Source organism: Eubalaena glacialis, chromosome 1, assembly GCF_028564815.1.
Source record: "Eubalaena glacialis isolate mEubGla1 chromosome 1, mEubGla1.1.hap2.+ XY, whole genome shotgun sequence".
NCBI classification, from domain to species: domain Eukaryota; kingdom Metazoa; phylum Chordata; class Mammalia; order Artiodactyla; family Balaenidae; genus Eubalaena; species Eubalaena glacialis.
Genome location: NC_083716.1, coordinates 180,516,115 through 180,538,614, shown reverse-complemented (window position 1 = coordinate 180,538,614; position 22,500 = coordinate 180,516,115). Strand labels below are relative to the sequence as shown.

Below are 22,500 nucleotides of genomic sequence, written 5' to 3'. Positions count from 1 at the left end.
GGTCTTCGTTGCTGCACGCGGGCTTTCTCTAGTTGCTGCGAGTGGGGGCTACTCTTCGTTGCGGTGCGCGGGCTTCTCATTGCGGTGGCTTCTCTTGTTGCGGAGCACGGGCTCTAGGCGTGCGGGCTTCAGTAGTTGTGGCACACGGGCTCAGTAGTTGTGGCTCGCGGGCTCTAGAGTGCAGGCTCAGTAGTTGTGGCGCACGGGCTTAGTTGCTCCGTGGCATGTGGGATCTTCCCGGACCAGGGCTCTAACCCGTGTCCCCTGCATTGGCAGGCGGATTCTTAACCACTGCACCACCAGGGAAGTCCAAGATCACAAGTTTAAAGTCCAAACACCTGAGCTGGAATCCCAGTTTTGCCACTTTCCCCACAACCTCAGCCAAGTTATATAACCTGTCTGAATCTCAGTGTTCTTTAATGACGAGTGGGTGGTTGTATTTGGACTAAATGAGATAATGTAAATAAAGTACACAGCACTGTGCCTGAGCCAAATTAGGAGCCCCCAAAGAAGTGATTACTATTCTTACCAATACTGGTCACCAACAGAGCTCCAATCTGTTATTACATTAGCCAGCCCGTCCTCTAGCAGCCATCTAAGGGAATGGGCCAGAAGGTAGGTGAGGCAGGAAGGTTCAAAGAGTGTCTATAATAGGGACCTGGCCAGAGTGGATAGGCTGAGTCAAAGCATCTTCCTTGGGCAGGAGTTTGGGGATCCAGAGGGCACTGACTGACACTGGTGCCGGGGACTGATCAGTGTTGGAAAAAAGAAGGTGCAGCCAAGTGGCAACACAGCAAAGACTGCCTTTATGAAATACGCAGAAGGAAGAAACTTACATCTTCTTACATACATGGATTAGATAACACCAATACTGCCCTTTCCTGTTTCAACAGATCCTGATGCAGCCCTACCAACAGAAACCAGCGGATGTCCGGAGGGACAATGGCTGTGAAATGTGACTGACAGCCAGAGAGCCTTATCTTGGATGAGGAAACTAAAGCACAGAGCGATGAGGTAATTTGACCAAGATCACACAGAGAGCAAGTGGTGGAGTTCAGAACTAAACCAAGGGGGCCCACTGTGCTATGAAGAGCAGGTTTCCCCTCTGTCTTTTCTGAATCCTGAACTTGCCTCGTTATGGGTTAACAAGAGTAAGAATTATAGTACTTTCCACCTTCCAAAGTCAACGAGTAGTCCAAATTATCTTGGTGAATTCCTTTATAGGACTCCATGGCAGAGATTGAAATACTGAGTCTCTCCAGTAAGTCCAACATAGTCAATTTCCCCCTCCTTTGTTGAAAAAGATCATTGTTAAAAGTGTATATGGTGCCATTCCACTGTTTGTAAGCTCCTTTTCTTGACTGATTGGACCAGGATCTGGAATCACAAACACTTCCCTCCAGTCCTGGCTTAGGCTTTGTGGCTAGGCAGGACGGCCACTCTCCAAAGCAGAAACAACCTTCTCCCATCTGTTTGCACAAGCAAAATCATGGGGCAGGTCCTGACTACCATGGATTTTTTATTTCATAACTAGATTCCCACCCAAGAGGACATGCCCACTTTTCAAATTTGTACCTTGCACATCTCTAGGGAATGCTAATTACTAATCTATAGGGAAAAGGCAGTGACACAGGAGCCTTTGGGGAAGTTCTTCGCTGAGGCTGAATAGCAAAAAACAGCTATCCAAACCTTTCTACTAGTTAGATAATCTGCCCCTCAGTGCAAATCTATAAGAAACAGATGGGATTCTGTGGGGGAGAGGGGAATTTTTGCGTTGGAAACTGATGAAAAAAATGACAATTCTGTTGAGTGCCCAGGATATGTACCATTTCAGCTGCTGAAATACCTGGATAATTTTAGGAGCAAGTGTGTGGTTAATGGGGGATGAGAAAGCATTCCGTTTGAACTGCTTCAGCATTGCCAATTATGCGAAAAAATTTTCTGAATTAAGATTACTGGCCAAGTAAAACAGAAACTCTTACACTGTGAAGTTAACATCCTAAACAACACTCAGTTAATGCTAAATTAAATATCTCTTTGTGAGAAATCACTATTACATTCTCTGCAAGCTGTTTAAAATTCTTTGGAGTTCCAGGCTAATACATGTGATGCCAAACATACACATCCCTTCTCCCTTCCATAAAAAGAAAAACAAAGAAGAAAAAATAAAAAAGGAGGAAGGAAGAAAAGAAATAAAAAGAGAACTAATCAAGATAGAGGTAAATTTTCTAACTAGAAAAAGTGATTGAAGTTAGCATAAAAATTATACTTAAATATTATTTTAAGTTCTGGGCAATTCAGAAACAACAACCTCTTTTTCTATTTTTTTTTTCCTACCAAAATTTTATTGCAAACATGAACATTATAGGTAAACCTTTAAAAATCTAGGGCCAAGATTATTTAGGACATTTGAGAAGGAAACAGACCTCCACATTGGGCTTTCAGGCTCCTATAGATGACCATTACCTGAAGGTTACAGACATTAACATTTTTTTAATGTATTTTTTATTGACGTATAATTTGTACACAATAAAATGTACGGGGTTTTTTTTGTTTTTTTTTTTGTGGCCACACCACTCTGGCATGTGGAACTTCCCCAACCAGGGATCAAACCCGCGCCCCCAGCAGTGGAAGCGCGGAGTCTTAACCACTGGACCACCAGGGAAGTCCAGTGTACAGATTTTTAAGTGTACAGCTCAATTAATTTTAACAAATGTGTACACCAGTGTAACTACCCAAACAGGTAAGATATTCCACTAGCCTAGAAAATTCCCTCATGCCCTTTCCCAGTTGATAATTCCTCCACAACCAGGGGCATCCACTGGTCCAATTTCTACCACCCTAGATTAATTTTGTCTGCTCTAGAACTTCACAAAATTGGGATTTTGTAGTATGCATGTGTATATGTCTGGCTCCTTTCACTAGGCATAATGTTTTCGAGATTCTTATTTAATCCCCACAGGCTTACCCTGTTCTAGATAGCACTGCCCCCACGTTACAGATGAGCAGACTGAGACTCAGAAAGTGTAGAGATTTGCAGCAAGTTAACTTAGCTGCACTGGGCATGCCCAGTCTAATGGAGGGGACACTGGTTTTTAAAATCCCCATCACCACCCCACCCGTTCCCCATGACCAGAGAAAAAGTAAAATCACCAGAGAATGCCCAGGATTCTAGCAAAGAGGCCCTTCCACCTTAAAAAAAAAAATGGCCTGTACTGGGGAAACATTTTAAAATCTAAAATACAGATGTCAGAATAAACTTTTTAAGATTCAAGAGGGGGGAAGAAAGGGAAACAGGCTCATAGCAGGCGACTGACTATTTTGAAATGTAAGAAGTCATACAAGATGAAATAAAAATACGATAGAAATGTTGGTCATGCTGGTATTAAAAGTAGTAAGATGTTGATGATTTAGGCCTCCGAAGGCTCCTTTACATGCGTTGCTATTATCTCGCTCAGCTGCTGAAACCTGCTGTTTTAAAGGCAGGAGAGTGGAACATCCCAAGATAGCACCTGGGTTATTTATCATTATGTATAACCCTGGTACACTCTATTTTATTATGCTGCCTTTAAAAGGAAGATAATGCAAGTATGGTTAATTTGTTTCTCTTCTTTATCTATACAGTGTCCTGACCCATCACGGCTTTGTCCCAGGAGATTTGTTTTTCAACCCCAAAGAAATCCACAAGAAACGCTCCCTAAAAATTCCATTAATAACCTCTTTCAGCGCATATAGGTTGCAGGGTCTGGAACTAAGAATGTTTTAATCTCTCCAGCAAAACAATGTCTCATAATGATGTACAGGACTATTGCTGTACTGATGAAGAATCATACATAATTCAGCACCTTTCACTTGGCACCACTGTGATGTCCTCATTAGCCGTGGCTCACAGTGTCTGTCAGATGGTGTCCATGTGAACGCAGGCATTATATTGTCTTTGAGATGTGCAGCTGCTTCCATGACACTGCCAGTATATAAAAACATGACGCCAGTTTGTTTTATTTAGTGCTAAACCTTCCAGTTTGTAAAAACAAGGCTGACACAGAGCCTGACATGAGGCAGTGAAAATAATTAGCTCTCATTTTCTCAGCCTCCTATTTCCTTCTCCCTGCTGTGTTCTCTTTCCACTAAACCACCACATGTCAGTCGAAATGGGAGGCAATTAGTGGGCTCATTTCAGTCCCCACAACTGTGCTGAAAAGAAAGTATTTATGATGGCACAATGAACAGCTGAAAGATTAAATAACATTTGCCTTTTGAAAAGAAAATGACTTCTAGCTAAATGGGCAATTTTTGATTATTCTCAAACAAGCTTAGAGTAGTTGGTTTTTAAAATACAAGAAAGGAAAATGAGTCATTTTTAGGTGAAAGAATCAAATAAAACTTGACACAGTAATGCAAATAACTGATGTTTTATTGCAAAATATGTAAATGCGTTATACCCTTAACAATGGCTTGTGTCTAAGGTCAGGGCAAACTGGTGCCAACTAGACACCAGTGGAGATAAGGTGGTTCTATTGCCTTCTGGGGGCTTGTTATTTGAGTTATGCTTGAAAAAAGGACTTTAGGGATGATGTTAAAATAAAGTGAAACAAATCAAGTGAGATACACTTTCATATGATGCATCACACACTTGACTACCTGAAATGGTTCAGATGTTAGTTGACATGTTTGGAAAGGGCTTCTTTATTTATTTATTTTTAAACTGTATTTGAAATTGGGGGGTACAAGATATTCATCTTGGAGAAAAAGAATAGTAGGTCTTCCTCTTGATTTTTGAATAAATAAGAATCTATTCTATCTCAGACTGGGTTTCTTAACCAATATAGAAAGTGGTCTCGCTTACCTAATTACTGCTTAAATGTTTTTAATACTGGGAAATGGGCTGCAAATAAACTTTCACCCAGGACCCTCAAAATACAAAAACAGCTCTGCTACCTACTAAGTTCTCCTCCTACCTCCCATGTCTCCAGAAATGACTCTAAGAAATACAATTTTTGTTTCTTTTTTTTAGAAATAGAGTTTTTGGGAAAAAAAACCCTAAACTGTCCTAGTTAGCAGGCCTTGTTTATTCTCAATCCAAATCCTAATGTTGATGTGGTTGTCACACATCTTTGCTTTCCTAAAATAGTGCTTTTAATTTCATTCCAAATAATCTGTTCTTTTACAGTTGATTATTTCCAAGATCTAATTTTTGGTTCAGAATACACAAGTCACTGTGAGTTATCAAGGCCTTCTCTCTGCAGAACTTACAGTGATTCTCAGAGACTTTTCAAAACCTGCTTCTAAAAGCAAAGATCTCTGTTATGATCAACAACTGCGCCTGTCATCATAAAGTTGCCAGTGATGGCTGTTACAACCGTTTTAAAAGGCAGTCACAACCGTTTTAAAAGGCAGTCACAAATTTAAGTTCTGTTTCTCTGTTTGTATAATTATATTCTTACTTCCTACAAACTTAAATCCTAACTTGTGATTCATACACTGTGGTCAGTGTAGCTGTATGAGCCAATAGCCACCCAAGGGGATCTAAGCCAACAATGGGTTCATTGGGAGCCTGGAACACTCTCTGAGCTAACTACGCATTTTAATATAGCTGGAAACCAGCAATAACGTGTTTGCAATTTATTTAAACCTATGTTTCGTCAGGTATACTTCCTTGCTACTCATGATTTTGAAAGGAATTCATAATCTTGATTAAGAAGACTAAGAGTGATCCAATCTGTGCTGGAGCCAGCCCTCATGAGCTGATTGCTTTCATCTCTTCCCAACTTCAAGTTCGGTGATGTCACATTGGCAATTTGAAATTGGCCACGGTAGGAGTATTGACGACATGGAAAGCTGCAAACACTACAAGTCAGGGCTGTTTCCCCAGTTATTAGACATTTTCTGGCAGGCCGTTTCTACACATGACTATCAACCCATCAGCAAGGATGTACTGGACGCCTCTCCCAGTTTTGTTTTAGTTCTATAAGAGGCTGCCTGACCTGTTTGATGAAGCACATCGCCAACGCGAATTAGAAATCAGCAGCAAGTCATGTAGTCAAATTCTGAACTGCATTTGCTCCTTTGCTGTCAATTAAAATTTGTATTTCTTACAGAACCCCACCACTGCAAGCTTATATACTGAGGCACACAAACACATGTGTATGTACATGTATCTTTCCCCCAAAAAATAGTTGGTCATGGGAACTAAACTTCCCTACACTGAATTTTTCATAAACGCAAGACATATCAAAGTAAGGCAAAGCACTGCTTTTTAGTTCTTCCGAAATGTACAAAAGGTGTTGACTTTTTACTTCCTTACAAAATCCTTTGTGCCCTGTTATTTTATTCATGTTTATCTATCCATTTATAAAAACTCCACAATAGGAAAAAAAGCCCTATTTGGCAGTTTTTAATATTTATAGTGCTTTGAGAAAGGGCCTGGAGATTCAATTAAGTTTATTAAATGCCACATTTTATAAGCAATCTAATAAAGACGTAAAAGCGCAATAGTAAGGGGGAAGTATTTGTGAAAAGCAGCATTTATAACCTATAGCTGAAACAACTGGAGAAGCAGAACTATTGACTAAATTTCTTCGGGTGGGGAGTGGGAGAAGGGGGCCAGGTGCAACAGTGACGGGCGTCAGGAGGGAGGCGAGGGGGATGGAAAAGCCTTCTATTCCGATGGGGGCAGTCAGTGCTGCTTCCACCCCTTCCAAATGTCCCTCTTATTTTCTCTACCTGGTTCGCTTGCCCCTTCAAAATGCCTCTCGAAAGGAAATCAGAAGAGATGGTCATCTGGAGGGAGGTGGCTGGAGTCTGGGAGCCAGCCTCTAGTTAAGGGTCCACTGGAGCCAGGGTGTCGTTTCCCAGGCTTCTCCCCTAAGCTCATCTCTTCTCTACAGCTGGTGACCCTCTTAGACCCAAGGGAGCCCAGCTTCAATCAGGTTTCCTTGCCTCACTGGGGAGAAAAGGGACTAAGGACACGAGAGAAAAGTCTGTGACTGTCCAGCACACACAAGGAATGAACAGCTTCTCGGAGAGTTCCCTCCTAACTCTGCTTTTGAATTTTTATGACACAAAGTCTCAAAAGGATCTCGGTGAGAAAACTCCTGGGTGAGTTGATAGTTTATTCCTTGGCAATTTGAGAGTCAATGTTCCTGACTGGTGAGCTTATAAGAGATATAATAATAAACTCTATGCAGCTGAATATTTCAATAAAAAAGGGTGGTCGCCACCCTGGGGAGTGCATGAAGCTGCCTGAGATTCTGGAAGGCGCTTTCCTTCTGTAGCAAGTCAAAGGCCTTAGATTACAAAATGCAAGGCACTTTCCACATGGAACAAAAATAGTGGTGGTTTAGTATTAACTGACCAAAAAAGGTGTTTGCCTTTTTATTACCAATACACCTATTTTGGGGGATGATGATACTTTTCAAAAAGAAGCAGTATGATACCATGGTTGAGCCCTTGGGCTGGACCTGCCCCTAACCAGGTAGGGACTCTGGGGGAGGAACTTCTCCTCTCCCCTCCTCAGTTTTCTCCTGGGCCTGATACAGGGATACTGCTCCCTATGAGGGTGGGTTGTAACAATTACACCAGAAAAATGTTTGCAAAGCGCTTGCCACAATGTCTGGCTGAGGTATGAAATAATAATAATTACCATAAGCATTTCAAGCCCTTCGCCCAGGAAACTTGAGCTGAGAAAGACCCAATTTCTGCCAATACCACTGTCAACTTGGAGACTGCCTCAATGTACATTGTCATTCAAATCAATAATGAACTTTACTCTTCAGAAATGGGTCAGGTAAATGGGTAAAACTCATTCTCAACTTCTTATTAATTTAAATTTTCAGGGAACCCTTTTGTCCAATTATTTCCCCTGCCAGTTTGTCTCAAAAAAGGAAAGGAAAAAGGATGTTTGTTTCATTTGTGGATGAATTCTTGAATTCCATATGGTCCTGTTGTCTGGTGAGGGCCTGGTCATCCTGAGGGGTTGGGGGTGGCAGCAGAGACTGAGATCATGGGCAGGGGGCACACAGGTGCTCTGGACTACTGGAGCAGACACAGGCTCCCAGACGTGAAAGGCTTTCCTTGGTCTGGCGAATCAACCTCACTTATGTGCCATAATCCATCTAGTTGTAAAATGAGGCTAAAAAAAGAATTTAATCTGAATTCTCTGACCATAAAGGTTGACAGGTCTTTCTTACAAGGAAAGGCTTTATTTTCTACATATATTTGTATATTTGTGGATAAGGTCCCATTTCCATTGTTTCCTCTTAGTAGGCCAGTTACTGAAACAACAAACCAATTTTAAGTGGTAACTAACTGGTGGTCCTTTTCAGAGGCAATGGGAAAACACAGCTACTATTTGCATGATAAAGTCACTGTCATACATTATTCCCAATGGCTGCCGTTAGAATATATCTTTCATTTTAATTGTAAAAGAAAAGGTGAAATGGTCAAGCAAATCTCCCTGATACACAAACTCAGGTTTGGAGAGAACTTCCAAAACCCCAGTGTTCTCATGTAACTTATTCTAGTCATGGAGACGGGGTAAAGGCTTCATCTTTTCTGTGAAGATGGGCTTATGGGAACTCAGTTAATTGGGATTTTGAGGATGACCTTTTTTCTTGGGTTCTACCTTGAAGGGTCAAGGTAACAAGGTTTTCATGTGGGGAATTTAAATTTCAATTTAAAGCACATTTGTGAGAAGATATTTCATAATGTTAGGATATAGTCTGACATAATTGGGTAGTTTAGACCTGGACGATAATTTACTCTAGGATTATTTTGTGGAAGTTTCCAGATGGCTTAAATATCTTGGGCCAGGTATGAGAGCTTAGCACATGTTTAATATATAGGTGATGATGAAGATGTAATTTCTGGTCTCAGCTCCGTCCTCTTACCCTAGGCTGGTAACACACTTTCTCTAATCAAGGATGACAATACCATGTGCCTTATGCATCTCACAGAAATGCCAAGGGGGATAAATGAGATGACATGTATGAAATAACTTGAGCTCTTCAGAAAGAAGGACTCTCTAAGCATAAGTTTTAAAACATTATATTCAGAAAATTATTTGCAAACGACCATGAGCCTCTTCGAGCCCATATTCAAAACTCATCCCTTCCAAAAATGCTTTTCCTGGGAATTCCCTGGTGGTCAGGACTCCGCACTTTCACTGCTGAGGGCCCAGGTTCAATCCCTGGTCGGGGAACTAAGATCCTGCGAGCCGCGCGGCGTGGCCAAAAACTTTTTAAAAATTTAAAAGAAAAGAAAAAAAAGCTTTTCCTGATTAACCTCACCCATTCCCGTCACTTCTTTATACTTTTAGCACCTTGGCGTTAGTTACATCCGCATTGTATATTTCACTTTTGATCTATTGCATTATAATGTCATCTATCCAGCTGCTCACCCTAGAAACTGGGTGCCATCCTGGCTCCTCCCTATCACCCCAACTCCAGCTAGTGACACAGTCTGATCAGTTCGGTCTGATCAGTTCCGTCTCAGTGTCCCTGGACACAGGGCACTTCCATGGCACTGCATAGCCTCAGCTCCTTGTCCCTTTTCACCTGGCTGTCTGCACTGCTCCACACAGGACTTTATCACTCTATCCCGAGCCCTTTCCAATTCATCCTTCTCTGTGCTTTTGAGAGATCTTTTTAAAACGCAAATAGAATCCTCGCTGCTCCCTGCTTAAAACGCTTCAAACTCCTTAGCTCAGCACATAAAACAGTTCTTTTTCTGGTCTCCAGCCACCATTCTGGCCTTAACTCTCCCCACACTATTCCACCTGCTCCATGTTAAGTCGCCCCAGAGAGAGCGATGCTTGAGTTGAGTTGTGAGGTCCTATAGAAATCAGTCCAAAGAAGAGGTGCCTGTGTTTTCCTGGCTTCTGAGCTTTTGCACATGCTGTTCCTTTTGCCTTCAATGTCTTCTCCCTACCTAATAATTCCTGATGGTTTTCAAATTTTAGTTCAAGTATCACCTCTACCAAGAAGACGTCAAGATCCTCTTCTGACCCCTTTCTGCATCACTTTCAGTGCTCATCCACTGTGCTTTCATTGAATGATGTGCAGGATGTTGTAAAAAATGCATCATTCTGTATTAAAACCATTCACTGATCTTGTCTATTTCTTCCCATAAACTATGGGTTCCTTGCAAGGCAGTACTATACTTTTTTACTTTGCATTCTGAGCATCTAGCATTGAGCCAGACACACAGTATGTCCTCAGTAAATTTCTGCTGAGTGAATGGATGAAATTATTACTCTGCATGGGTGACCAAGGATCAGCAGATAATCGAAAGTTGCAGTGACTTTAGGCCTTGTGGATAACCAATGACTCAAGAAGTCTACACCATAATGGTCAAAACCAGACCACTATATTTGGTCTCCAATATCATTTATAGCTTCTGATTTTTACTAACTATATATATATTTCAGTTTTCCACATTAACAAGTCATTTCTTTGTTAATTGAAAATAATTTTCTTGGTTGAGATTACTCCTGACAAGTCTTTTTCAGGAAAATTCTTCCCTCTTCTTTTACCCCCTCCAAGCCATAAAAATGTTTAAACACAGAGTACTCATAAATAAAGTGCCATAGAGTTGAGCATACCAAAGAAGGCAAATTAAAATGTGCTATTTATTTACCATCAGATGGACCTGGGGTGCCCACAGCTACAGGATCTCAGGATTGGAAGGGCCCTTGCTTATTGTTGGAGAGGAACTTACTCTCCCCTTTCTGGTAGCTGCTTCTAACAACAGGAATGAATAGACAGTGACCCGTTCACAGAGGGAAAAGAAAAGTGTTCCTATACCAGACACCTAGAGTCAGAGCAGCTTTCACCCAACCAAGTTCTGTGGCCCAAACAAGGGAGGTTAAGATTTCCATTCAGCAAGAGCATCAACATACCTGCAGTGGTGCAGGTAAAAGACTCTGTCCAGTGTCTAGAAAGAGCATCTTTGAAGCCCCTGGTAAAACTAACCCCTTGCAACAATTTCCAATCATTCCCAAATGCTGGTTCCAGGAATGACCTGGGGTAAGCATGGTTTAATTAGTGAGGGCCGGTGGGCCAGCTGAGCCCCACCAGCTCTCCCAGAGCAACGGGCTCATGTTGTGAGGAGTTGTTTTTACAAGGTCTCTTTGCAGCATCAAAGGAAAGGTACCAATAGTGCAGTAGTTAAGAGTTTGGTTCTGGGGTCAGAGAGGCCTGCGTCAGATCCGTCTTCTGCTCCTTGCTAGCCATGTAACCCTTGGACAAGTTACTTGGCCTTTCAGAGCCATAGTCTCATTATTTGTAAAATGGGGGAAAATAGCACCTACACCTGAGTCCTGTATGCCTGGAACACGAGTGGTCAATTAATAGACGTGATCACTATTACTGGCTATTCATAGTAATCCAAAGTAACACAAACCTATTATGATTCCAATTCATATGACACCTAGCCCACGTAATTTGCCCAGACTCTAAACATAACATAAAGTAGCAGCCTGACTGAATGAGATTTGGTCAAATGTCCTGCCACCCCATTTAGCGCTGATAATCTGGGTTTCCATTTTGCCTACAGTTCCATTCTTGCTGTTGTTCTACTCTCGATATTATAAAAGTGATTCCCCTTAAAAAACAAAGAAACTGGAATCAGGAAGCTGTGACGCCAAGAAGCATAAACAATTACTCCAGTGTCCGTGCCCCCGACCTTAACACTCCCCACTGCCCCCCATGGTTTGCAGTGCGTTTCCTTGAGGGTTTGGGTGGCCTCACACAGGGCTCTTCAGCTGAATGAGAAAGATTCCTAGATTGGCTTACAGAGGCAGCTGGCAGCCTTTCAATTAAATTCTATTTTATAAAGTCTATAAATTTACTCAGAATCATGTTACCAGCTGGTAGGGGGTATATAAAACCACAGAGTTCCAGGAGAGAAAAAGAGTAAATTAGACTGAAATTTATCCAAAGGATTTAAAATATGATTTACCTGTAGGCCAGTCCCTGGTTTCAAGTGAAAACCAAAAACAAGTTCAAGGTTCACTATTTTTTCCTCATTTTCTTCAGGTTCACCTACTGAGTCCTGAAACAGAAAACTAAGCACTGTTTATACTACATAGTGTTTTTACTTTTACTTCTCATGTAAAGGAGATGATTTCCCAGCACTAGTTTTTCCATTCTAATCTATTGCTTAATTTTTGGTTATTTTGGATTACACTACAAATTCCAATTACTAAAAGCAAGAGAAATGACATATTAAGCCTTTGAGAACTTTGCCAAATGATTTGTCTCATGCACTACAAACTGAATGTCACCATCTTACATTTTTCACAATGCATCTTGCATTGTGCAATTTTACCCTAGAAATGCACTTTGTCCCTGGAGATGCACAGAGACTTCACCTTGAGAGTTTCACAACACTCAAGATATTTACACAAAGAATTCCCAAATTCTATTCCCAAAGAAGAATTATGCAGTTCCTAGAGCATCTGTGGATAGAGGGCCAAGCAGAGGAACAAATGAACCTTCGTGGGCTTAGAGATGGAAAACCAGAGTTGTTAGTGAATGAGAAGAGTTCTGTATATTGTTTGCAAGTATCTACTAATCTTATAACAAACTATGCCATATATCTTTAGACTATATTCAAAATAATATGTTAAATATACTAATATGTTAATCAAACAATAAAACTCCTACCCCTCAATGCAAGTGGTAATCCAGAGCTTAGCGTGTGAATTCCTTCAGCGGCTTCCATGTCGGACAAAGGTCTCCCGAGCCAGGTGGGAGGCCAGAGGTCCCCACCTACAATGCTAGCGCTTATATCCCCTAGCCACTAAGGTGACATGTGTTGTTCTTATCATGACCGTATTGTTAATATTTCAACTTGCAGGGAACAAGGTTGCTCCATTTATGCACATCCTCAGCTTCACTCAAAGGGCCTTTTGTTGGACAGATATGATTAAATTTCACTTCAAACAACGGTTCCCGACATTGGCAAATTTAGGTGTGGATATGGCTGGTGCGTATGTCAATAAAAGTAGCATATTCTCAGTAAGAAAAACCTTCCTTACCTTAATTAGTGGTGGGAAGTGAAACAAGTTTAGGTAATCGTGGGTTAACTTCTCAATGGCTGACTGTAAAAAAAAAAAAAACACAAGAAACCCACATGACTTTATTAATGATCCGATAATGCCAAGAAAGGATTAAAATTATTGTGCACATATAAAGGCATTCTTTATTTACGTAGTTCACAAAATACCTTGGGGATGTTAATATCCAACATCTATTGAGAATAAACCTGGTTGTTCAAAGTATTATAGGTAGTTTATAATTATTTAATGGAACAGGAAGATATTTTAAAGATGTTTAATCTCAGGGTAAAAAATAAATAAAACCGTTCTTCAAATACCGGTAGAGTATAGTAGTGACAAGTTAATATTCTAGTGTACAGAATGCAGTTGTCACCCCGAGTAATTGTGGGAAAAACGACAAAGAACATGAATATATCACCAGAGGCTCTCATTAGGGCTGAAATCTCACTAAAGGGTTTATTGCATTGAAAAGGCTTTTCTGTGGGTTTGTGTGCAAAGCTCCCTCCCCCGGTGGAGGACAAAGAACTCTTAAAGGAAAGGAGGACAATTTAAATTATGATTCTTGTTTATACTCATCAGGTATAATCCAGCTTTTCTGTGAACTGAGCATATCACATAGAGAGTAAAAAAGTACCAGTGTAAGAAAAATTAGATGCATTTTTAAAAAAGTGAAATGAAAGCTGTTGACACATCATCCAATAATGAGCACTTATTGGATGTTAGGCTCTATTCCTTCTTCAAGGCTCCTCCACAGAGGGCTTCCAGGCTTGGGTGAGGAGGGAGCCAAGACAGGCTGATAGGAACAACCAAGTAGCAAAGGGCAGGCGGACAGACCGTCCACTTTGCAGTTGTATAATCTACCATCTGTAGGCTGAGAGACTCACTCGTGTACAGCAAGGCCCTGCCTTCCTCAGTGAGACGGCAGAGAATGGAGGGCACTTTCTCACCCTCAGGATGGGTGTGTGTGTGCGCGTGTGAAGAACGGTGACAAGGACCAGGTGGGCTCTTCCAGTCTGGAGGTCCCCTTGCAGCGTCCCATCCCGAATGGCCCAGCTTGAAGGATTCTTTTTTTTTTTTTTAATTAATTAATTAATTTATTTTTTGCTTGAAGGATTCTTTATCCTCTTTGCCCCGAGAGTATATGCAGGATGCTCCCAGACCTCCCATGGAAAGGTCCGTTTCCATGACCCTTTCCCCTTACTCTTTCCCTCTCATGTAAGCTTATTTGTCAGAAGTACCCAGGACCCAGCTGAGTTTAAGAGAGTGTCAGCTGTGGGCCGAGCCCCCCACCCCTGCCCACCCCTGGGGTGGCCACTGTAATAGGGCCCTGGCTTTGGCAGAGGTGGAGGGCCCGCACGCCTGACTTTTGAGACGCATCCCCCCAGGGACTGACTGTCTTTCTGTGCACACACAGACTCTTCCAGGAGGGAGTCTCCGGTTCCCGCAGATGCTGGCTACGCCCATCCTTTGGAGCTCAGGACAGACACTCCGCTCCCAAATGCCAAGACTCTGAATTAAGAGAAGTTGTATATACATGTTTTCTCTCTTTTCTGGGATGTAAATTCCTTAAGGGCAGGATTCTTTGTTTCTTCACAGGCCCAGGGCTGTGATCGGTAGGCATCCACTGGATTTGTTGAACAATAATCAGTAAGTTTGGACATTGCTTGCTCTAATGATACCAACCAGCACAGAGGGGCACTTAGACTGTCCTAGGCTGGGTCTGGGAATATTTAAATCACCGAGGCTGTTGAGGAGCTTGACACCCCTTTTCCTCCTGACTCCCCCTTAAGGAACGCGAGTCCTATTTCAAAGGCAGGAGAGGGGAAGGGGAGTTGGGAGCATCTTTTTGGCATCTGCTAAATGGGACAAGATTTACCAAATCTCTCTCTTTGAACCCTGAAACTTCTCTGTACCAGAGAAAAGAATTTTTCCTACCGTAGCCCATCTAAGCCAGCGTTGCTTTTCAGGATGGATTTGCCCACAGCCGGAGGTTGAGATTAAATTATTTACCATCATTTAAGATGTATGTTTATGCATGAGGTTTCCTGCCCATCTTGTGAGAGGGAGCAGGTGGTAGGTTAAGGCTAAGCCATCATCTAAAGGGTGCTGAGGGGCTGTAAGGATGTTCCTTATGTGGATCCAGGGCCCATAGGACAGAAGTGGATGTGTTCTCTTTGGACCTCAGAGAGGATTTCCCTGAAAAAGCCTGGTATCAGTAGCTCCAACTGAGGCAAAGGGAAAAGTTGTGGGCAAGTTGGTAGAGCCTTTGTCAAGATGTGGATTTGGATAAGAAGTTGCTTTTTCTACATTTCCTTCCCTTTTTAAAAAAAAACTATTTATTTTATTTATCTATTTATTTTCGCCGTGCCGGGTCTTAGTTGCGTCCTGCGGACTCATAGTTGGCGGCATGCATTCGGGATCTAGTTCCCCGACCAGGAATCGAACCCGGGCCCCCTGCATGGGGAGCGCGGAGTCTTACCCACTGGACCCACCAGCGAAGTCCCTACATTTCCTTCTTTATTCTATTTGTCTTCTTTCTAACCTGTGCTCACCCTTCTATCTACCCACACTGGGGTTGAGGAGGTTTGGGGAGTAAACTCGATTTCATTGCAAGGTCTCTCTTGAAACAGACCTCTGATTAATAACAAGGTGCACACAGATGCCAGCAAGTGTTATTTGGTTTGAGTAACTAAAAAGCAAAACAAAACAAAGAGACAAAAAAACAGAACTGGTTGCTAAACTACAAAAAAGCAACAACAACAAAAACAGAGGTTTACCTTTGAAAGTGTTCAAGGGACTTCCCTGGTGGCGCAGTGGTTAAGAATCCGCCTGCCAATGCAGGGGACACGGGTTCGAGCCCTGGTCCGGGAGGATCCCACATGCCACGGAGCAACTAAGCCCGTGCGCCACAACGACTGAGCCCATGTGCCACAACTACTGAAGCCCACGTGCCTAGAGCCCGTGCTCCACAACAAGAGAAGCCACTGCAATGAGAAGCCCGCGCACCGCAAGGAAGAGTAGCCCCTGCTCGCCGCAACTAGAGAAAGCCCGTGCACAGCAACGAAGACCCAACGCAGCCAAATAAATAAATAAATAGATTTATTAAGAAGAAAAGAAAGCTTTCAAGACTGAAGTTCTGGGGGAAATGTTAGGATTTCCTGAGAAAATGAGGGATAAGAATACACATAAGGTGGTGTCTGTTCTGGGTAAAATTCGGCAGATTGCAGACTGAACACACATTCCCATGGTTTTAGGTGCCATGGTGGCTCAGGCTTCACTCAGTCCACGGACACGTTCTGGCATCGTTAGGGGTCCCTAATGGATATCCAGCCTCTCTGGCCTCAAAGCAAGTTGCCTCCTGCTATTGCCAGGTGGGCTGGCAGCTCTGCAGGCGCACACGGCCCGAGTGCCACACGACGCTTCTTCCCACACTGAGGCCTCTCCACAGGCAGACCCTCCCGTCAGAACACCCCCTCCCCACACCCTTCACCCGCTTACCCCTCCGGGCCCTTCAGCTCTCAGCTCCATCAGAACTTCTGCACAGGAGCCTTCCCTCAGCCCAACCTCAGCTCTCCTTTGTGGCACTTCTTACAGCTGCCATGTTACCAGTTTTGCATGATTAATGACTGTCTTCTCCACTAGACTAGAGACTTCCTGAGGGCACGGGGGTGCTGTGCAGGTGTATCCATGTGACTTCTGCTGGACCAGGTATTAAGCCTTTGTTCTGGGATTATGAAGAGGGAGTAGGGGTCCCATGGGGGCGGCAGCTAATGATCAGCTGGTATGAAGTATTTCCGCACTGTGACCACCAGCTCAGCCTCTAACATGACACACGACCAGCCCCACCGTAGGAGCGCAATAAAGATTTGCTGACTGAATGTTCTCCCTTTCTGAGGTACCTTTAAATGGATGATATGCCCCTTGGAGACGATGCCCATGTCTTTCAAGTCTTCTTCCTCGAGAAGCAGCAGTCGCTTTCCTGTAATGTTGTTTTCCTTAAACAAGTTCGCATACACGCTTATCTCCTCTGAAGTGTCACCTGAAGGGAGTGATTAGAAGACAGAATAAAATTAGACTCAATCACATCCCAAGCAAAGTTAACTCCATGAATTAAGAAGGTAAGTTATTCCACTTGCCTTTTCTGACGAGCTGCTGAACCCAAAAACACTGTGGAAGAGAGGACACATATGGTTTTGAAGATTCATTCATGGTCAGTGGCCAGACTTAACAGTAAAACACATAGTTTTTCAATGGATTAAAGTACCTTTAATTCTTGCTCAACCACAAAGGGAAAACAGAAGACTTTCTCTTTACTGTTTTAAAACTTCAAGGTTTCAAATTGGAGACATCCTCCCTTTGGGGGTCTTGGACCGTTGAAGGACCATTGGTTTTCCTCCGTATTTGAAAGATATTTAAAAAGCCTTTCAAGAAGTTCTTACTTATAATGCTTTTTCCATTCATGTGCCGGTGGTCCACTGGGTTGTTGAAGGGCACTGGTTTACCCAGGAATTGTATGAGTAAGAGGGACCACACGGCAGTGGACAGAAAGATGGATAAAATGCGTCCTCTGTTCTAGGCCTGGTCATGAAGTAGCTTTGTGGCCCAAGACAAGTTAAAGTGTGGAGCTTCCTACACAGAATGAGGTTGGACCCAGCAACCTCAGTCCTTGTATTTCCCTTGGCATGTGTTTACCGTAGCCTCTCACACTATCCAGGTGAAGGGAGACAGAATGGGGGGCCACACCCAGGCCCACCACTTCTCTAGGGAGCCCTTGACCCTGGAATTTTATTTAAATGGTTTGAAAACCACTCAACCTCAGAGCAAAGACTAAAAATAGCTGTTAGAACTCAGTGCCTTTTAAAACATTTCTTCTCAAATGAGAAGGGCCAACTTTGCAGCTGGGGATAAAGGGATTATATCCAGGCCTGTGAAGAGGCGAGCCTAAGTCCTCTGTCCTTGTTAAGCAGGGCTGGCAGGAAAGTTAGAATCACCAGGACTCAGGGAATGGGAAATAGAGGCAACTGGTGCCAGCGTACTTCCCCTGCAGAAGCCACAGAGATTAGCTTATCTGAAAGCAGTATTACTTCACCAGAAGACCAAGGGCTGGGAGGATGTGCCCTGGCCCAGAAACCAGTTGAGTCTGGTAAACCTTCCAGAGCCCTTCCCAAGAGTTTCTAATAATGAGTTTGACTTTGGGGTACCTAGTCTGTTTCCTGGGGTGTGGGCCTGCTGAGGCTGGCATACAAGCTTTTTTTTTCCTTTTTCATTTAATGAAACCTTGAACTTATAAAATGGACCTGGACAGGCATAAACCCCTGAGGTCTCTGACCAAGAATTCTTGGACCTGTTTTTCACTTAAGGAAACAGATACAGAGATGTAACAGGCTAAGCAGGATTGTTCCCCAGGGTCTCTACCCAGACTGTAGGGTGTGGGATTTCCTTTGGACTTAACTAGTCTGTTCACATCCTCCCCCAAACATGGGGCTTCTCCGGCTCCCGCTTCAGAGAATGTCTGGGAGCTCGGGTCTATTCCTTCTTGGGAAGGTCAGAGTAAAGATGGTAAAATGAACAGGGCTAAGGCACTGCCTTTACCAGTTCTTTCCCCACCATGGCTCAAGTCCATCCCTGGTCTTTTGGGAAAACTTAAGATCAATTTTTTTCCAAGTATGTTCATTTAGTATCCTGGATCCTCCCTTTAACTGGTATTCATTACTGTATTCTGGAATACCTTTCAGAGCAAATAGGGAGGTGGAATCCTCTTGTAAGATTTGAAGAGATACTTGCTTTGCTTGAGGCCTTATTTTAAATCATTACTGCATTAAAAATAGAAAGACATGGAATTTGTCAACTTCTCCTACTTAACACTTTCCTAAGGCCCAAACCCCTCTCCCTGTATTTTTAACTTGTGGACAAATTTATGAACTACCTGCCCAGGTTAAATGAGGCATTAAAAGAAGCCGCTTACCACGTCCTCTTCTGTCCAAGCACCAATCTCAAAGGAAGGCAGCAGCTGCATGGGAAATATGAATGAAATGGAAAAAAAGAAGGAATATTATCACTGTCTTTTTGGTTTATCCCCACTTTTCAGTATTTTAGCTCTGGGCTGCTGCTCTGGCTTGGTTCCTCCTGCAGGTGGCATTGAATGGAAACCAGTTTTCCCAACCGTTAATCAATTTCTCAGGGTTCCAAAGATGTTGCCCACAGAAGCCAATCGACCTCTCAGTGACAGTTCATTGTGCTTGGTGAGCCGTGACAATGGGACTCTGCACATCCTGGGATTTTCCGCTCTTTGTACTTGGCACACTGAGAGTAGTTTTACCTCCCACGGGAAGGCCTTGGCAGTCAAGGAATTTCTGACGTTTGTCAGATACCAGAGCCTTCTTCGGAATTCTCAGTCAACACGAAGATCGTTTGATCATTAATGAAAATTCCAAAGCAACCACTTGGTAACCAGATGTCTTACATGCTTATTTTTAGAGGGGAATTTCTAAGTGTTTAACTAAACGTCTCAGTTGCACTATATTTTTAAAACCAAATATTAGAAGGACACATAAAATTGGAGCCGTCCTAAGGAACCCAGGTTGCAGAGTTGCTCTAACTAAAACTAAACTAAACTAACCTCCCTCCCTGGCAAGTATACAAACATGAACGACAACTTTGCAAGAGGACTCCTGCCTGCCCATTTTCAGAGCCAAAGGGCTACTCGCTTCAATATATGCTCCATGGCCACAGACTAAATAAATACCTACATAATGGGAAGAAAATCTGTGTCTTGTGACTTGAATTAGTTTGCTATAGCCATTAGTTTTAACCAACTTAACTTGCCAACATGGTTGGATTGCTCATGAGGCAACATGGCAAAGTGTCTTTCAACCCCTGTTACAAATAGTATTTTTTGTGCGGGTGAGTTGGAAAAAAAAGAAGTTGGATTTGGTTACTTTTACCATTAGTGTAAAAATCAGAGGGTGGGTGAGTTAATCCTTCTAATCTGCAGGTATTTTAAATTCACACGCTCAAAACCCTGCTAGGAAAGGCATGCCCCTGCCTTCAAGGAGCTTTTAATTTAAGGGGGGGTAAAGTAGGTATGGATTATACCTTGGGAGTTCAAGGCCGCCTTCATTTTAGTTTCCTCAGTGCCCAGCAGAGTGCCTGGCACACAATACCTGGTAAATTTTTGTTGAACAGTTTGTTGAATGAGTAAAACTGAAGGGTGCATTTACTATGATGCTAAATTCTCTAGAATATAGGTATAGGGTTCAATGTCTATGGCTATACCCAGTTCTCTAGGTATAGAGTTCAATGTCTATGGCTATACCACGGAAAAGGGACGGTTTCATAGACTAACATGGGGGATGGAAGGCATAGTGGCTTGAGCTGGCACAGCAGGGCTAGAAGAGAGGTGACTCCTGGTGAGCAGCAACAAGGCAAGACACTGGCAGTGGTGGAGGCGGGACAGGAAGGAAGGATGGGCACAGCACGTTTGCCCGACCGGAGCTCCAGATACAGTGTGCGCATGTCCAAGGATAAAGGGGAACTGCGGCCAACTCTAGGGGGCCAGGCAGAATTATTTAAAAAACCCACTAGTTACAATAAATCTGAATGCATAGAGTTTGAGAAGTACAGATAAAGTTGCAAGGGTATAAATCGCTACCACTCTATATGTACTCTGCTACCCTCATGTGCTCCGATTCCCACAGGACTGCCCCTTCCCTCCTCTGAAATACCTGGTGTTTGTAGTCACGTGCACTCACCTGCTTTAATAATGCAGAAATGAAAGTGACTTGAGAAATAGGATCTAAAACTGAACTTGATCAAAGGAAATACATGACAAGTTTTATTTCTTCACGGGGCAGCTGGATACAGCTGCAGAAACGTCATTCGCTTTTCCCATCGCAGAATCAAATGTGAAATAAGGAACTTGTTTGATTAGTTTAAGAAACAACAGACTGCTTTACAGAGACGTTTAAGGCTGCATCAAGGCTGGCTTTTTTAGAAGAAGTGAGGGTGTATGGAATGTTTTGATTTGTATATAATTCCCAAATGTTGTGCTGAACAAAACTGATACGTATTTCTTGAATAAAGGTTGTAAAGGAAACAACTAATCAAAACCAACATCTTTGGTTTTCATGTCAGAAGGAGAGGAGAAGAGTTCACTTGTGCTCTGAGGATGGCTCACCAAGATGACGCCAAGGGAAAGGCACTGGATTCAGTGTGAGACTTGCTCCGGCAGGATTCTTGCATGCTGCTTGCAAAGATTAGTGAGAGGAAGGCTGGAGCCAGGCACTGCTTCAAGACGGTTTGAATTTGGCAGAACAGGGGAGAAGAGTTAATATCTCCAGCCACAGAGTGGCTTCCTATTTCCTCTATGTCTGCTGTACCTTGTTAACATATCAGTGTATCTGCTATAGGGTGAGTTCTAAGCTTTTCTGTCTCTCTTTGGGGATTAAAAAAAAAAAATCCACCTTGTGACTGCCCCATCACTTTACAAATTCATTATTTACACTCCAACTGATTTCAGGAGAGAAGCTCACACTCATGGGCATGCATGCGATAATGATTCCTTCAAAGGATGTTGGGAATCCAATCTAACAAAGCTCTGATATACACAATAACACATAACAAAGGGATTTACTGTCAAAACGTTTATTGCAAAATGGAGTCTTAAAACAAAGGAAAGCAAAGTTCACATCAAAATGAAATGTATGACACCGACTTGGATTTCTGAATACATTGTGGACTTTGTGTTGGAATATCAAATTCCAACGCTGAAGTCAATAACTGAGTAGTCTTACCACACAAGAGTAAAATTTAATCTTCCATACAAACATGATACAAGATTTTGGCATAGGGCTTGCTCAGAATAACATTGCGATAGAATAATTGAGAAAAACGTTTTGTTAAAAAAAAAACCAATAAGGTGATAATGCCATCTATTCAAAGCTCACACTCCAAGAATATAAATATTTTCTATCATTTAGTACAAAAATTTTAAAACAGTGCAAAAGCAATTTGTGCAGTGTATTGTATCTGACATTAAAAGATCTATTATTCTGCACACAATATAAAATAGTTAATGTAGGTGCCTGAAACTCTAGCTCTGAAGTAAATAATCACATGCCAGAAAGCTCCTCACAGGCAATAGAGTGCAAACTAAGCTGGAGTCTGAGGAAACATAGCTAGTCCTCCAGATGTCCTGGTAGACGCTCATTTCTCATCAGAGAGGCTGCATCTACAGCTATCAGGCTATGTTACAATCAAAAGAACAGGACAGATTCTTCTCTCTGGCAATGCTTAACATCTAAACAGGAAAACAGTCTTACCCCAAAGCAGCAAAAGGTACCTGATTATAGAAAAATTATGCTTTATTATGTATGCGGTATAGCAGACTGCTAGTTTCAAAAGGCAGCAACAAGTCTAGTGTATCAAAAAAAAAGGATCAA

General features: G+C 42.5%; 1 protein-coding gene across 1 annotated transcript in view; it reads right to left on the bottom strand.

The window, feature by feature from the left end:
• The window catches only part of MAP3K20 (mitogen-activated protein kinase kinase kinase 20), a 163,127-nt gene that overhangs the window by 13,576 nt on the left and 127,051 nt on the right, over positions 1–22,500 (bottom strand). The window contains exons 12-16 of the mRNA XM_061202086.1: positions 19,026–19,070; positions 17,197–17,227; positions 16,960–17,099; positions 13,040–13,102; positions 11,959–12,051 (exon numbers count right to left, since the gene is read on the bottom strand). Coding sequence (XP_061058069.1) covers positions 11,959–12,051; positions 13,040–13,102; positions 16,960–17,099; positions 17,197–17,227; positions 19,026–19,070 — 372 coding nt within the window. The remainder of the gene's footprint in view (positions 1–11,958; positions 12,052–13,039; positions 13,103–16,959; positions 17,100–17,196; positions 17,228–19,025; positions 19,071–22,500) is intronic.